Source organism: Bubalus kerabau, chromosome 13 (assembly GCF_029407905.1).
Source record: "Bubalus kerabau isolate K-KA32 ecotype Philippines breed swamp buffalo chromosome 13, PCC_UOA_SB_1v2, whole genome shotgun sequence".
Taxonomy (NCBI): Eukaryota; Metazoa; Chordata; class Mammalia; order Artiodactyla; family Bovidae; genus Bubalus; species Bubalus kerabau.
This window is the reverse complement of record NC_073636.1, coordinates 1,387,003-1,403,326: the sequence shown is the minus strand read 5'-3', so window position 1 is coordinate 1,403,326 and position 16,324 is coordinate 1,387,003. Positions and strand designations below refer to the sequence as shown.

The 16,324-nt window shown below is 44.6% G+C and overlaps 1 protein-coding gene across 3 annotated transcripts in view; it reads right to left on the bottom strand.

Moving 5' to 3' along the window:
• Positions 1-15,937, bottom strand: part of PLCB1 (phospholipase C beta 1) — an 850,060-nt gene extending 834,123 nt beyond the window's left edge. For all 3 annotated transcript variants that reach the window (XM_055543363.1, XM_055543364.1, XM_055543365.1), the window contains exon 1: positions 15,802-15,937. In XM_055543363.1, coding sequence (XP_055399338.1) covers positions 15,802-15,900 — 99 coding nt within the window. In that variant the 5' untranslated portion in view covers positions 15,901-15,937. The remainder of the gene's footprint in view (positions 1-15,801) is intronic.
• Positions 15,938-16,324: the final 387 nt, after the last annotated feature.

Genomic DNA, 16,324 nt, shown 5'->3' with positions numbered 1-16,324 from the left:
CATACAGAGGGCAAATGACGTGAAACACAGGGAGAAGTCAGCCACCTACAAGCTGAGAAGAGAGGCAACAAGTCCTTCCCTCAGGGTCCTCAGGAGGAGCCAACTCTGTCAACACCTTATCTCAGACGTGCAGCCTCCAAAACAATAAGAAAATACATTTCTGTAGTTTAAGCCTCTCAGTCCATGCTACTTTATGGACACCTCAGAAAACTGATACAAGCTGTAACCGGAAGGCTGTCACCCATTTCGCCTTTTGTCGAGGGCCAGCCCACAGCCCCACAGCCCCACAGCCCACACTGTCAGAAAGCCCACCCACCGACCGAGGCTGACCGCGGTCCTGACTCCACGGTGAGTCCACGTCCTCGTGCTACTGAACAAGAGAACACAAGCAGCAAGAGATGTGTGCTTCTCAACTAATCAATGTTTCAGAGTCAACAAGGGAAAAGAACCGGCCGTGCTCTAAGGGATTACGCTAGACTTGCCTCAGACAAGCAGCAGAGCCAAAGATGGAAAACACATATATGATGGGGAAGAGTCGTGTGAGAGAAAAAGAATTCCTAGGGTCACAGAAAATCAGATGTGATGCCCAACAAATGTCAGCAACACAGCCCTGACTATGAGATACACATGCGTGCGTGCACACACACACACACACAGACAACAAAGGTGGTCTTAGATGTTTGAGTATGAGACTAGGATCAGTGAAGTAAACCTAGGTGCAACAGCACCTAGAAGCTTTTCCCCAGGGTCTGTCCAGTCTGAAATTTCCCGAAGAACAGGAAAGTGGAGGAGGGAAGAAAGTCCAGGATGGAGCACGCAAACAGTGGAGAGAAGCGCCATTAAAATAACTGCCGTTTACTGACAAGTATAAAAATCTCTTTTAACAAAATACAACAAACAGTTGAAAGCATGCGCCTTCAAATACTATACAAGGTACTGTAGGTCTGTACCAGGGATTCAAATGAACATCCAGATCCCCCATCACCCAAAGTGCTCATTGTTTAGTGGGGGCATCAGATGAGTAAACCAACCATTTCAGGAAGATACAGATGTAGGTCTGGTGGCTGTAAGGTGGCATCTCGCTGTGGTTTTATCATATTAATGCATTTCCCTGATGACTAATGACAAGTGATAAACATCTTTTCACATGCCTCCTAGCCATGTGCACGTGCATGCACATACAGTGGCCCAATACTTTTTGTATATGATAATGTCTTCTTTCCCTCTCTCTCTCTCTCTCTCCCTCTCTTTGCCTATGCCATACAGCATGTGGGATCTTGGTTCCCCAACCAGGAATCAAACCTGGCCCTGCAATGGCAGCACAGAGTTTTAACCATTGAAGTATCAGGAAGGTCCTGGCTCAACACTTAATCAGTTAAGATTTAAATCAATGGCTTATATTTTAATCAAGGATTCTGAACCAGGGCAGTTTTGCTCTCCAGGGAAATGCTGGCCATGCCCAGAAACAATCTTGGTTGTTACATTGGCAGTTTTTTACTGGCTTCCAGTAGGTAGATGCCAGGGATGCTGCTGAACATCCTACAGTGCACAGGCCAATCTCTTTAATAAATAATCATCTGGCCTCAAATGTAAATAGTGCTGAGGTTGAGAAATTTAACTTAGTGGCTTCACATTGCCTTCATGATAAAATCCTGCAATGGCCTAAGCAGCATATATGCAACCCCTTGCCCTCTCTCCTCATTATCCGAGCCATTGAGCTCCCCATTTGCTTATTCTTCTCTGTCCTTCAAAGTCCCCTGTGCCCACCCTCCTTGGGATGCTCACCAGTGCTGTTCCTTCGAACTCACACACTTCCATCCTCTTGTTAGCTGAAGAACTACTTATAACTCAGGTCTTTCCCTACACAGAATTTCTCTAGGGACTCCTTCCAAACTTCTTACACTCATTTGTATTTTTGCACTTTTTTCTGTAGTACTTGGCACAATTAGAGTGACATCCCTTACCTCTATTTGCTGAGCATCTATCTCCCCTAGCAGAATATCAACTCCATGAAGGTGGGAACCAAATCATTTATCATCATCAATCTACAACACTAGCAAAATGTCCAGCTTATAAGAGGCATCAATACACATTTAAAGTAGGAACTCTGAACAAAAGGGTGGATGGAAGGAAACTGCAGAAAAAGAAGCAAGGTCGATTCTGAAAAATATCAGCTGGCAAAATATCACCCGCCAATAGCACTGGCAAGAGAAACCAAAGCAGTGGCAAAGGCAGAACAAGGCTCTGGAGGACAGGTGGGAGGGGAGGAGAGGGTAGGGGGAGCTGCATCTCCCTGCAGAGGAAGGGAGGAGGGGGAGGGCGGCAGCTGAAGAGGAAGGTGGGCGGAGGGCTCTGCTGGAGTCTACGCCTGCATTTGTGGGACTACAAGGCGTATTTCCATGTTCTTTGAAGAGTGTCAGCAGAGAAGAATCTTTCACAGACACTGTCAAAGGGGAGGATAATTATGAATCCAGGATCCAGAGAAACCAGCAGGCATGGGCCCCCGGGCACAGAGAAGGTACGCTGCTTCCCCAGAAGAGAAGGTATGTTTCCCCAGCGTACCCCAGCTTCCCCAGAAGAGAAGGCAGGACCATGGAGGTGATCCAAGTACCTTGAACTAGGAGTGGGGAAGGGCATACATCAATACTATTGTCCTGGTAACTTCCATTCCCTCTATACAGAAGAAACAGTGTAGGTGGAATTTTTAGTATTAATAATATTTTAAAACTATATGTCTTTTACTTGCTATTTTTCTCATTTTGGCAATAAAACTCACATATTCATTTTTCTCCTTGTGAATCATTATCCTGATAGAGAGGATGTTTTCACAACCGTCAGTCTTTTGTTCATCACTCCCAACACTTCTGAGTTTCTTTAAGGGCAATTTTCCTTGCAAAATCTGGGTAAATGTGTATCTTCAGAAGACAGAAGTCACTGGTAACATCCAGAATAAGAGATGTAAATACACTAAGCAGCATAATTTTCAACCAATATTGAATCACAATTGAGTGCACACTCAACTTTAAGCCGTATTTAGCCTTCACAGGAAATTCGTGCCTGTGAGAGCAATCTACGTGCTGACAGTAAACGTTTTGCTTCTGGAACTCACATGGAGAAACCAAAGTTAAGAAGGCCACAGAGTCCCTCAGACTCCGGGAGATTTCACAGCAATGGAAGGATGGACCCAGCACCACATGCGACATGGCATGAAGGGGTCTTGGGAGCGTGACTGTTCTCCAAGTCTCCCTAAGACCGCCTGCCTCCCTTCCCAAGAACCCACTATGAGGGAGGCACACACTAGATGATTCCTTTATTCTACAAACATTCCCTACCAGGCTCCTCCGCCCATGGGATTTTCCAGGCAAGAGTACTGGAGTGAGTTACCATTGCTTTCTCTGAGTACCAAGTCAGTGCCAAGCCTCTGCTTTGTCCTAGGGAAAGAAGATGAATAACACAGAAGCCCTGGTCCAGTTAAGGTATCACCACCTCCCTGGAGGTACCTTCCTGTCCTGGCAGCTTATATCTGACCTCTCAGTTGACACCACCTTGAATTCCTGCCTCTTGCCTGGGCTCATGGGGCAACTTCTACACTTCTGTCATGCCCACCTTATCTTCCATCTTCCAAGATCAAAAATTTCTTATAGGAAGCCATGGGATCAGTCTTAGGGGAATCCAACAAAAGACAGCATTTGCAAGTATGTTCAGAAGAGAAAAAGATGGAAAAGCACATATAATGAGTATTGTTAGATACAAATGTGTCACTTATTAGGTAATGAAAAAATGACCTTTGCTTTAAACACCATTCTTAAATATCTTTCCATAAGCATGTTTTATACTGACTAATGTAGAACATTTGAAGACTAGACTGTCTTTGTGCCTCAAAGCAGCAATGAAGTTTTCCTACATTTCCAAGTCCTATGCTGTATAACAAAAGTGGACTTTGTGTGTACATCATAAAAATATTGCAGCATAAAAATATAACACTAGCAAAGAGGGATGAGTTTGCAAGGATCTCAGCCTCATTTGTATGAATCCTAAAATCAGGGGGATTCTTTGGAAAAGTCAGTGAAGCACTTTCAGCTTGTATTCATTTGAATTCTATTAAAAGTGTTTTGTTACCCAAAGGTTCCTGTTTCGAACCTGTTTGCCACAGTAGACTGGAAAGTGAAGTCGCTGAGTCGTGTCTGACTCTTTGCGACCCCATGTACTGTAAGCCGGCCACACTCCTCTGTCCATGGGATTTTCCAGTTTAGAATACCAGAGTGGGTTGCCATTTCCTTCTCCAGAGACTGGAAGAGGCCCATAATTTAACCTAAAGACCCAACTTTGCCTCTAACTAGTTGTGGGCAACTTGGGCAACTCACCACCCACTAGCCCCAGCTGACATCTACATAAAATAGGAATAGTAACACTTGATCCAGAGAAAGCAATGGCAACCCACTCCAGTACTCTTGCCTGGAAAATCCCATGGGCGGAGGAGCCTGGAGGGCTGCAGTCCATGAGGTTGCGAAGAGTTGGACACGACTGAGCGACTTCACTTTCACTTTTCACTTTCATGTATTGGAGAAGGAAATGGGAACCCACTCCAGCCTGGAGAATCCCAGGGATGGTGGAGCCTGGTGGGCTGCCATCTATGGGGTCGCACAGAGTCGGGCACAACTGAAGCAACTTAGCAGTAGCAGCAACACTTAATCTTTCCCTACCACTTGAGGTGGTCTTGATGACCGAATGGGCATGACTATAAATAATGGCCTTCCCAATGTCTCAAGGGTAAAGAATCCACCTACCAATGCAGGAGACATAAGAAACAAGGGTTCAAACTCTGGGCTGGGAAGATCCCCTGGAGAAAGAAATGGCTGCCCACTCCAGTACTCTTGCCTGGAGAATCCCACAGACAGAGGAGCCTAGCGGGCTGCAGTCCATGGGGTCACAAAGAGTTGGACACGACTGAGACAACTTAGCATGCATAAATAAATGATAGTGGTTTGTAAATATCAGGGCCTGTTACTAGGACTCACTCTCAACACTGAACCCAAGAGGTAGTATTATAGCAAAACTCATTATACTCAAATGTAATATTGAAGGAGAAAATTACATAGGCTGTGTGGATAGTTATTGCATCTCAGGACTGAAAGTCACAGAATCCTAAAACCGTAAAAGGCCATGTTGGGCAGGTATTAATGAAGGAAACAGAAACCTCTCTGGAAGCTTTGTGCACAAAAGAATTTAATCACAGGCACTTGATGGCATCATTAAAAGGACCGGAGAAGTAGACTTCAGGTTGGGTCTCTGTGAATGACCCCGGAATGTGATACACTGACCCTGGACTGGAACCGCTGCCTCCACTCCATTCAGAAAGGTGAGAAATCAAGACGAAACTCCTGAAGTCACACACACAGCAGCTTAGCTGAAGACAAAGGAAGAGTAATCTGAGAACAGAGAGCAGCCATGATGGCCACCACCTCTCTGCAATCAGACACAGGGAAAGGACACAGAAGACAGCACTTCTTCCTGCAACAACCCACGTGTCTGCAGAAACAACTCAGAGACGGCAGAGAAGGGGCCTCCTTCACAGATCAGCCTTCCACAGCCCATACAAGTGCATCTCATACTAGTGGGGCTGAATTTACAGCCAAAATAGTAGATGCTTCCAGGAAGTCCAGTAAATATGGCTTTAGATTCCCAGACTCTGTATTATAAAAAGTCCCATAAAGAGGATGAGAGGATGGATGCTAAGTGACATTCAACCAAACAGCACACTTGACAGAGAATCCTCGTCAGCCTCCTTCATCATTTTTTAATCGACTGGACCACTTGCTGACTTGCTCTGGGATCTTTCTTTTTCAGCTTTATTTGGCCTCTTCTACAAAACAAATCAAATTAACTTTCCTTTACCTATTTTATAAACAAGTTTCAAAGAAAAATTGATTTTTAACAGCAAAAAAGATTTTTTGCTGAAAACAGATTTTATTAATCTATGTATCAATGTTATATATTAATAGCCACCATAACTAGTTTAGATAAAAGCACTTTGCTAACTAATTTGTTCTCCTTGAACTTGTTTATAAAACTTCACTGTGATGAAAAGAAAAAAAAAAAAAGAGCAAATATTGTGAACTAAAAAAGTCCTTGCTCAAGAGGGAGGGGATATATGTGTATTTGATTCACGTCATTATATAGCAAAAACATAACATTGTAAAGCACTTATATTCCTATTTAAAAATAACAGTAAACAAAAGCATACTTGGAATTGGGCTTCTCAGGTGGTGCTAGTGGTAAAGAACCCGCCTGCCAATGCAGGAGACACAGGTTCAGTCCTGATCAGGAAGATCCCCTGGAGGAGGAAATGGCAATCCACTCCAGTATTCTTGTCTGGAGAATCCCATGGACAGAGGAGACTGCCAAGCTACAGTCCATAGGATCGCAAAGAGTCAGACACAACTAAAGTGACTTCACACACACACACACACACACACACACACACACACACACATTTGGAATTAAGAAGAAAAAAAAAAGAGTCCTTGAAATGAAAACCACATGTAGGATGCTTTTAATTGCCCTTTAACACTAAATTTTTCAAAATTTTATATAATAATGTTTCTCCATTGATAATAATTTTGTTTCTTGATAAATACATATAGATTTAATAAACATCAATTATACTTCAGCATTATACCTAAGCATTTTTCAGAACAAAACAAAATAACAATTTCCCCAAATTGAAAATAACATGTGAAGAAAATAATAAAATCAAATCTCAGAGCACAAAGTAGTCAGAGGGGAACCTGAAGAATTCTCCAAGAGTCTAGCTTTCTTTATATTCTATTTCATTTACTTTTTTTTTTTAATTACAGAAATCGATGGCATCCTTAGGGTCTCATGTGTAAATCTCAGAAACACGTCCTAGTTCCTTACCTTAGCGCAATACAGGGGCACTGGCTCTGATTGTGGGGTCTGATAAGGAATAGATGGGGAAAGGGGAGCATTATGAAATCTATCTGAGCAGATGAATTTACAATAGGATCCAATGCCTGAATAGACCTTCTATTAGCTCCAGTAACAGGAAAACTAAGGTCTTCAGTTACAAAAGATATGTCATTTAGGTGGAGACCCAGAGTGTTAGTTAACAATTCACAATCAATCCTATTCCATTTTCTACCGGCACTCCTTGTTCATAATAAAGTGAAATGATCCTGATAAGAAACACGTAACCATAGATAACAAAGCTTGATATAAAAAAAGCAAACTGTTCCTGGCCCATTTAAACAGTCATTGCAGGTAAACATCATTTGAAGGTATTTACTGATAGGATAAAACTTTCCTGGGAAGGATTGGAGATATGCTAATAGCCAGAGTAAATTATCCTAATGTGCCACAGATGGGAATATCGGGTCAGGAAAGATAAGAGAAAAACTACTAGAGAAAAACACATTCCAGAAACAGCACTCTACTACTATGCTTTGCTATGCCAATAAAAGCCTGTAGGCATTATATTTCCTTGCTCAATTACCAGAGTTTTGTTTAACTGTTTTCTCCTTGGGGGCATTTACCTGCTTCACTTCCCAGGCTTTAGGACAGATAGATAAGGATCTAATCAAGGTCCATCTAAACCCAGGATAAGTCATTTTTGTTATTGCTGAAGAAGGTCCTAAAGCAGTAATAAAAGTGCTTTAGGTTTTTGTTTTCATTGAAAATAAAAAGAAAATAGCTTTCTTAGACCAAAGAGAGGCAACACCAACCTATAGAGTATATGTCAGAAGAGCGGGTATGGGGGCTGGAAGGCAGCACTCAGGACCTCGTAGGGGAGGGCTGGCAAAGCAGTTTATCTCGATCTGGTGCTGATCACAGCATTCATTTGGTGAAAACTGATCCAGCTGGACACAAGATTTGCAAGTTTAACTTCATGAATGTTACACTCTGATCAACAGCTTGAAATAGGTTTATTGGCTCACTTTGGAAAAGTGATATTCTTACACTTAAGGCTGCAGCAATCACTGTCAATGAAACATTCACAAAAGCTCTTTGGAAATGAAAAGCGGACATATCTGAGCATATTTAAGTGACAGCTGAGAGGGCTTCCCTTGTGGTTAAGCTGGTAAAGGATCTGCCCACGATGTGGGAGACCTGGACTTGACCCCTGGGTTGGGAAGATCCCCTGGAGAAGGGAAAGGCTGTCCACTCCAGTGTTCTGGCCTGGAGAGTTCCATGGACTTTTCATGGGGTGGCAAAGAGTCCGACACAACTGAGCAACTGGGGCTACCTTTGGATCCACAATCTACCGACCAGCACTGTTTCTCCCCTTTCTCTCACGCAGCTTGCTCCAAGTGAATGCTGCTGACTGCCCACCTCAGAAACCTTCCCGTCTCCTTCCTCATTAATATTGTCAGTGCCATCTTGTCACCACTTTGGAAACTGCAAACTTCAGATTCTACATAATCCGAAAGTTCTAACTGAGCTTTTGTGTAGGATGTTGGGAAAAGCACGATATACTACTAAGGTTTTTTATTATTATTACCTGTTTTAGCTGTGGGTTTTCTGGTGCAGAGGGCAGAGTGGTGTAGAAAGGAGAGGGCGTTACTTGCTTCAGTTCTTCAGCCTTTTTCCCAAACAATGTACCCAGTCTAGCAATTATGACATTCCAATGTCAGATTACTCTTGTGACATACAATGTACAATACGAGATTTACATGTATCTATTAATATATAACTTTTTCTTGCTAAATCACAAGAATGTTGTTCACTGTTTCCTCCCCTTTCCAGGCATCAAACCTGTGTATTTATTCTGTGTGTGGGTGTGGGGGGGTATATATTAAGGTTTTTAAGTAGAAATAAAAATTTAGAACACTTTGGAAACTGACTTGCTTTAAAGAGAAAGAGTGCTGATTTTTATATATTTTTATATATTTATATATTTCTCTGAAATACATTTTTTAAAAGGGTAAAAAAATGGATTTTTTTTCCTTTTCAAATTATAAAGCATGAGAATCAAAATATACATTAAAGGAAATGGAAGGAAGGTCTAGCTCCTCCCACTTGGAGAATAAAACTGTCATCCGACACATACTGACCACCTTGATAAAGTTCATGGCCCTCTGATTATTGGGAGACCATCACTTTTCCCAGGTGGCACTAGTGGTAAAGAACTTGCCTGCCAATGCAGCAGACACCAGAGATGTGGGTTCGACCCCTGGGTTGGGAAGATCCCTGAAGAAGGAAATGGCAACCCATTCAAGTATTCTTGCTTGGAGAATTCCATGGACAGAGAAGCCTGGAGGGCTACAGTCAGGGTCACAAAGTCAGACACAACTGAAGTGACTTAGTATGTATGTATCACTTTAAAAGGATGGTTTAAGAACCTACAATATAGCACAGGTAACTGTACCCAAAGCTTTGTGGTGACCTAAATGAGAAGGAAATCAAAAAAGGAGGGGTAATCATTGAGAAAGTCCCTGATGCTGGGAAAAGATCGAGGGGAGAAGAGGGTTTCAGAGGACGAGATGGCTGGACGGCATCACCAATGCAATGACCATGAACTTGGGCAAAGTCCAAGAGATGCTGAGGGACAGGGAGGCCTGATGTGTTGCAGTCCACGGGGTCACAAAGAGTTGGACACGACTGGGTGACTGAACAACAGCAACAACATGTGTAAACATAAAGCTGATTCACTTTGCTGTACAGCAGTAAACACACAAAATTGTAAAGCAACTATATTCCAATAAAAATTAATAAAAAATAAAATAAAGATTAAAACATACTTTATTGAGTGTTGTGTGTCAGGCACCACACAGAGCAAGGCATTTACCTTTGCTCTTTTAATGGTACCAGCTACTCTGTGCAGCAGGAGATACTACAAGCCTCACCTTAAACATGAGGAAAATGAGGTTGCAATGCATTAAGCTATTCATCCACAACTGAGCTCTGAATTTGGAGGGTGAGAGTAGAGAAAAGGAAACAATCAAATGAGCAGCCCTCCATGCTCCAAAGTTTGTGGAACAAAGAGACACAGATCTTTAAGAGGAAGAATGGGCAAACTTAGAAAACAGATTTTCAATGACCCATTAGAAAGCATAATGGTGCACTTAAAAATGATGAGCTTGGGGCAAATCCAGGACTGGGAAACCTTTGTCTTTTCCTCCATATCCTGTCCAACATGGAGAAATGAGAGGAGTCAAGCTCATAATCTCCCAAATTCCCTAGGTGTGATGGGGAAAGTAACTCATATCTCACAGACCTCTCTCAAATGCCCAGTCCTGTACACACACCTCCTACCACCAGAGTCTGATCAGATACAAATGCAAAATAAAAGCAAGGTACATCCTTTCAAAACACTGATGAAACAAGTCGCCACCGTAGGTTAGTTCCTTATCTACTGGCCAAGCTCTGGACAGCAAGGCCTGGCCTTGATGTTCAACTAAATATACCTATACACCATTATTCGTTGTTCAGCTGAGCTATTTAAAATCCTAAAAGGTGATGCTGTTAAAGTGCTGCATTCAATATGCCAGAAAATTTGGAAAAATCAGCAGTGGTCTCAGGACTGGAATGGGTCAGTTTTCATTCCAATCCCAAAGAAGAGCAATGCCAAAGAATGTTCAAACTACTGCACAATTGCACTCATTTCGCATGCTAGCAAAGTAATTCTCAAAATCCTTCAAGTTAGGCTTCAACAGTATATGAGCTTAGAACTTCCAAATGTACAAGCTGGACTTTTAAAAGGCAAAAGAACCAGAGATCAAATTCCCAACATCCGCTGGATTATAGAAAAAGCAAGAGAATTCCAGAAAAACATCTACTTCTGCTTCACTGACTATGCTGAAGCCTTTGACAGTGTAGATCACAAAAAACTGAGGAAAATTCTTTAAGAGATGGGAATACCAGATCACCTTCCCTGCCTCCTGAGAAACCTGCACGCGGGTCAAGAAGCAACAGTTACAACCAGACATGGAACAACAAACTGGTTCAAAATTGGGAAAGGAGTACATCAAGACCGTATACTGTCACCCTACTTATTCACCTTATATGCAGAGTATATTGTGTGAAGTGCCAGGCTGGATGAATCACAAGTTGGAATAAAGATTGCCAGAAGAAAAATCAACAACCTCAGATATGCAGATGATACCACCCTAATGGCAGAAAGTGAAGAGGCACTGAAAAGCGTCTTGATGAAAGTGAAAGAGGGGAGTGGAAAACAGTGGCCTAAAATTCAACATTCAAAAAGTAAGATCATGGCATCTGGTCCCACCATTTCATGGCAAATAGACAGGGAAAAAACGGAAACAGTGAAAGACTTTATTTTCTTGGGCTCCAAAATTACTGTGGATGGTGACTGCAGCCATGAAATTAAGACGCTTGCTCTTGGAAGAAAAGTTATGACAAACCTAGACAGTGACATCACTTTGCTGACAAAGGTCCATATATTCAAAGCTCTGGTTTTTCCAGTGGTCATGTATGAATGTGAGAGTTGAACTATAGAGAGAGCTGAGCGCCAAAGAATTGATGCTTCTGAACTATAGTGTTGGAGAAGACTCTTGAGAGTCCCTTGGACTGCAAGGCGATCCAACCAGTCCATCCTAAAGGAAATTAGTCCTGAATATTCATCAGAAGGACTGATGCTGAAGCTGAAACTCCAATACTATGGCCACCTGATACAAAGAACTGACTCATTTGAAAAGACCCTGATGCTGGGAAAGATTGAAGGCAGGAGGAGAAGGGGACAACAGAGGATGAGATGGTTGGATGCCATCACTGGCTCAACGGATATGAGTTTGAGTAAGCTCTGGGAGTTGGTGGTGGACAGGGAGGCCTGGAGTGCTGCAGTCCATGGGGTCACAAAGAGTCAGACATGACTGAGTAACTGAACTGAAATGAACCGATTCATTGGAAGGACTGATGCTGAAGCTGAAGCTCCAATACTTTGGCCATCTGATGTGAAGAGCCAACTCATTAGAAAAGACCCTGATTGAAGGCAGGTGGAGAAGGGGATGACAGAAGATGAGATGGCTGGATGGTATCACCGACTCAATGGACATGAGTTTGAGCAAGCTCTAGGAGTCGATGATGGACAGGGAAGCCTGGTGTGCTGCAGTCCATGTGGTCACAAAGAGTCGAACACGACCTACAGACTGAACAAGAACAGTTGTTCAAAAATGGAAATATTTCCATTTGCCCCTGGAGACACTGGGGACCCCCAGGCCTTCCCATGATAGGGCAAAAGAAAGGTTAATACCTGGACTTAATGGAACAGGATCTCTCCAGGACCCCGTTCCAGCTCCACCCTCACTTTCTGTTTGCTGTGATTGGTTAACTCCAGTGTCAAAGCTTTAAACTACCACTCTTAAGAGTGTCCACAGCCTCACCATGACACTGGTAGGTAGCCAACAGACTATGTGGGCACTGCACCCTCTGGGTGACATCTTCTGTTCTATATGGGGGTCAGGACAGCAGGACTGGCGACTACGGTGCTTTAGCCACTCAAGGAACAAGGGAGAGTCTCTTCACAATTCTAAACAGCCCCAAATGCATCATTTCCAAATGTACCATTAAACTTTCTAATGGGTTATTGAAAATCTGTTCTGAGTTGCCCATCCTCACTCTTAAAGATCAGAGAAGAGGGTTTACAATTTTTAAGTGAGGTCAGATATTTGAGGTATTTTAAATTATTTCCAGAATTTACTTTTCCTCATTAGCAGATGGGGCACACCCTTGGGGCAAGGGGGCAGCAGGTATTTCCCAAAGTCAGAGCCAAAAGGAAAAACACAGCAGCCTCCCCTGCTCAAAGGCAGGAAGTCAGACTAGACAGCCTCTCAAAACGTTTCTCTGCTTCCTTTCCTTTTCTAACACTCCCACTAGAAGCAGATGAAAATGCTGAAAATGTTTCATTGACTGTAAGAAATTCAAAAGAAATGCATGAATGTGAGTTAAGTCAACCTGGGCATCAGAGACTGTTCCTAAAATATCCCAGAAGATCTAAAAAGATTATCCATGATTATGTTACTGAGGTTGTTCTACCTCCTAGGTAGGCAGAAAGGTAACAGTTGAAGAATTCTCAAAATGCAAACAGAGATAAAATGAAATCAACAAACCAGTGGAAATATATGCAAGCCAACAAGATTATGCTCTCTACCATACTTTCCAAGTTTTGGGTTTTTTTCCCCCACAAATCTTATCTCAGTGGTTTCAAAGTGTGGTTCCCCAAACCAGTAGCACCAGATCTCAAGATCTGGTGAGAAATGATCCTATTCTCAAGATCCTATGAGAAATGCAGATTCCCAGACTCCAGACCTTCTGAATCAGAAATTGAGGCTGGGTCCCAGTCGTCTGAATCTTATAAAGCTCCACAGATGTTTCTTAAGTATGCTCAAGTGTGAGAAGTACACTATCAGCTACTGTCAACTTTCAGAAGAAACAGGAAATGTAGCATTCTCAGACTGTGCAAAACACACCGAAGATTCAGAGAGGTTAAGTGACTACGCTAAAGTCACACAGCTGACTGGTAAAAGAATCAGAAGGTACTCATGGACTGAAAAATCTAGTCCTCCATCGTCTTCAACACACAGTCTCATGAATATGCAATATAATTAGCCAGATAATCAAAACTGGTTTGATCCCAGAAGAACAAATATGAACTGGGAAGAGGAGAAGGGTGACATCTAGGGAAGAAAAAAACCATCCTAAGAAAGTCTGGGTTCTCTCACTCCACAGATCACCATGGAGACCAAGAAGACCAAACAAGGAACTTGAATTGCATTCTAGATAACTTGACTCCTGGGTGCAGCCTGGGTTCTCGCCTTCAAAAAATCTGAGATTCCACCGGCTCTCTCCTTAGTCCCCACAGTCCTCCTACAGGGCTGTCCCAGAAACTCAGTGTTCAATGCTCAGAGGGAGCCCTTCTTAGCGTCTGCAGGCAGCGTTCAACTAGCAGGCTCTCCAACACTCTCCCTGCATCCCTCATACTTTCTATATCACTGGTCCTCTAGAAAACATTTTTTCTCCTTCACCTAGGCTATAAGGTCTGCTATAAGGTCAGCAGAAGGGTTACTGCTTTCTGTATCACACCAGGCTCTAGTCCAGGGCCTGGCATTAGTAGGTAAGAAAGAAATATGTGTGACATAAATGCACATAATAAAAATTATCTACCTGGATATATCAAAATGTGTTTCTAGGGAAGACCGTCACTTCCAGTGACACTCATATTTTCTTCCAAACAAGACATTCTGGATCATTACTTAAAAAGCAATTTAAAAACATGGCTGTGAATAAATCCAGAGCTTATACTGGAATATCCTTCTCTATCCTGCAAAGTCTCTCTCTCTCTTTTCCTTCTACTCTTCATTCTTTTTCTCACTAAATCCATCATCCCATCAGCTCTCTATCTAAGGATCTCCAGAAGAGCAAGACTGTTTTATTTGTTAACTGCATTGTCTTTGTTTCTCCTTGACACAAATAAGCCTTTCATCTGTGGCTGAACTTATTGTTTAGATTCTACTATATTCCATTTATACAAAACATCCAGTCATTAGACTAGGACAGAGGAGAAAGGTGTAAAGTCCATAGTAAAAGGTTGCCTATAGCATTTAATAATTGGTATGAGCTTTCAGGGAAGCTGTGGACTCAGCCTCTTAAGTCCCGTTGGCACTTCCAAATGGATAAAATACAGACACAGACCAGCTCTGCTAAGTAATTGGATTCTCTACCTGGAATATTTAAATTGTTTTCAGACACTGGAAAATGTCTTAAGAAGATTAAAGAAAAATACTCTGGAGAATAACAGACTATAATTTACTAGGTAGAAAATCTTTTCAACAAGAAAAGATTCTCCTATAATTTCTCCTGTTTAAGAGATGCCTTAGTCATTTGGACCTAACTATCCTTTGATCCAGCGGCTCAAGGATCTAAGGACTGACACCTTAAATGACACCCAAGACATAAATTAAGAACTTATTGTTCTCCATCTGAAGATCCCCATGTATACAACAAAATTATTAACTTAAATGTTTGAAAGCAATGGGGGTATTCATTTTAAGTCCTAGGGTCCAGGGTCACTGGAGATCCGGGGCTGGGCTTTTGCCCGTCCTGGCAAAAGATAAAGGTAAATCGAAGGAATGTCTCGTGTTCTATGTCTATTTCGAACTGAAGACTCAGCCAGCTCAGTTCTCAGAAACTCGCCTTCCCATAGCCTGCAGGCCCAGCGCGCCCCGCTGACCCCTCAGTGACCTCCTGTGCCCTCCCCCGGTGCATGCTCCCGACCCTTCTCTGGGCCCTTCCCTGCGGAGCCCAGAGCTGAAGTTTGGCATCACCAGCCACCTGTCGGCTGGGCCGCCGTGTCCTCTTGCCTCTGCCGCGTGGGCACCCAGAAAAGCGCTAAGAGGTGAGCCACCACTCAACAGTTCAGACTCCGAGGCAGCTCCTTCTCCAAAGGGGCCAAAGGAGGTGCCGGTCGGGGGCGGGGTGTGCATCTGCCTACGGAGAAGGGCGCTACTTGTCCACATCCCAGCGATTTCCAGCGGGTGCCAACTTCACCCTCCCCACTTTCCAAACTCTCAGGACCAGTCACCGGCAACACCGGCCCCTCCTGCGCTTCTGCTCCACTGGCCCCAAGATCCCAGACCCTCAGGGGGCGCGGGTCAGACCCAGCCCGGACGCCCACTGCCGACCTAAGGGCCCAGGAGCGGGTGCCCAGCGCCGCCGTCGCGCGCCCCGAGGCCCCGCGCCCGCCCGGGCGCCCGTTGCGTAACTCGCCCCCGCCCCGCCCCCGCGAGCCGCCCGCCGCCCGCGCCCCCGCCGGCCGCCCCCACTTACATCCTCCCACTTGACGAATTTGGTGCCCTTCTTGAGGCTGTCGGACACGCACACCGGCTTGAGTTGCAGCGCGTGCACTCCAGGCTGTGCCCCGGCCATCAGGGCTCATCGGGGCTCCGGGCGACCCGGGCGCGCGCGGCAGGGACGGGGCGCGGGGCACGGGCTCCTGCCCGGCTCCGGGGTCGCTCGCCTCCGCTCCGCGCCGGCCTCCCCGGCCTCCCGGCCTCCGCACCGCCTCCCGCGAGACTCAGCAGCCGGGGCGCGCGGGGGCGAGGCGCCCGGCCATGCCCGGGCGGGACGCGGGATGTGGAGCCTCGGAGGGCGGAGAGCCGCCGAGCGGCAGCCCGGGCTGCCAGCCGCCGCCGGGAACGGCTCCTCGGCCCCCGCCGGGTACGGCTCCTGGGCCCCCGCCGCCTCCCGGCGCCGCGCTCAGCACATCCTCCCGACTCGGAGGGAGCGCGCGAGTGACACACGCCCGGCGCCCCCCCGCCCGGCTCCTTCCCCTGCCGCCTCCCGCCCCCTT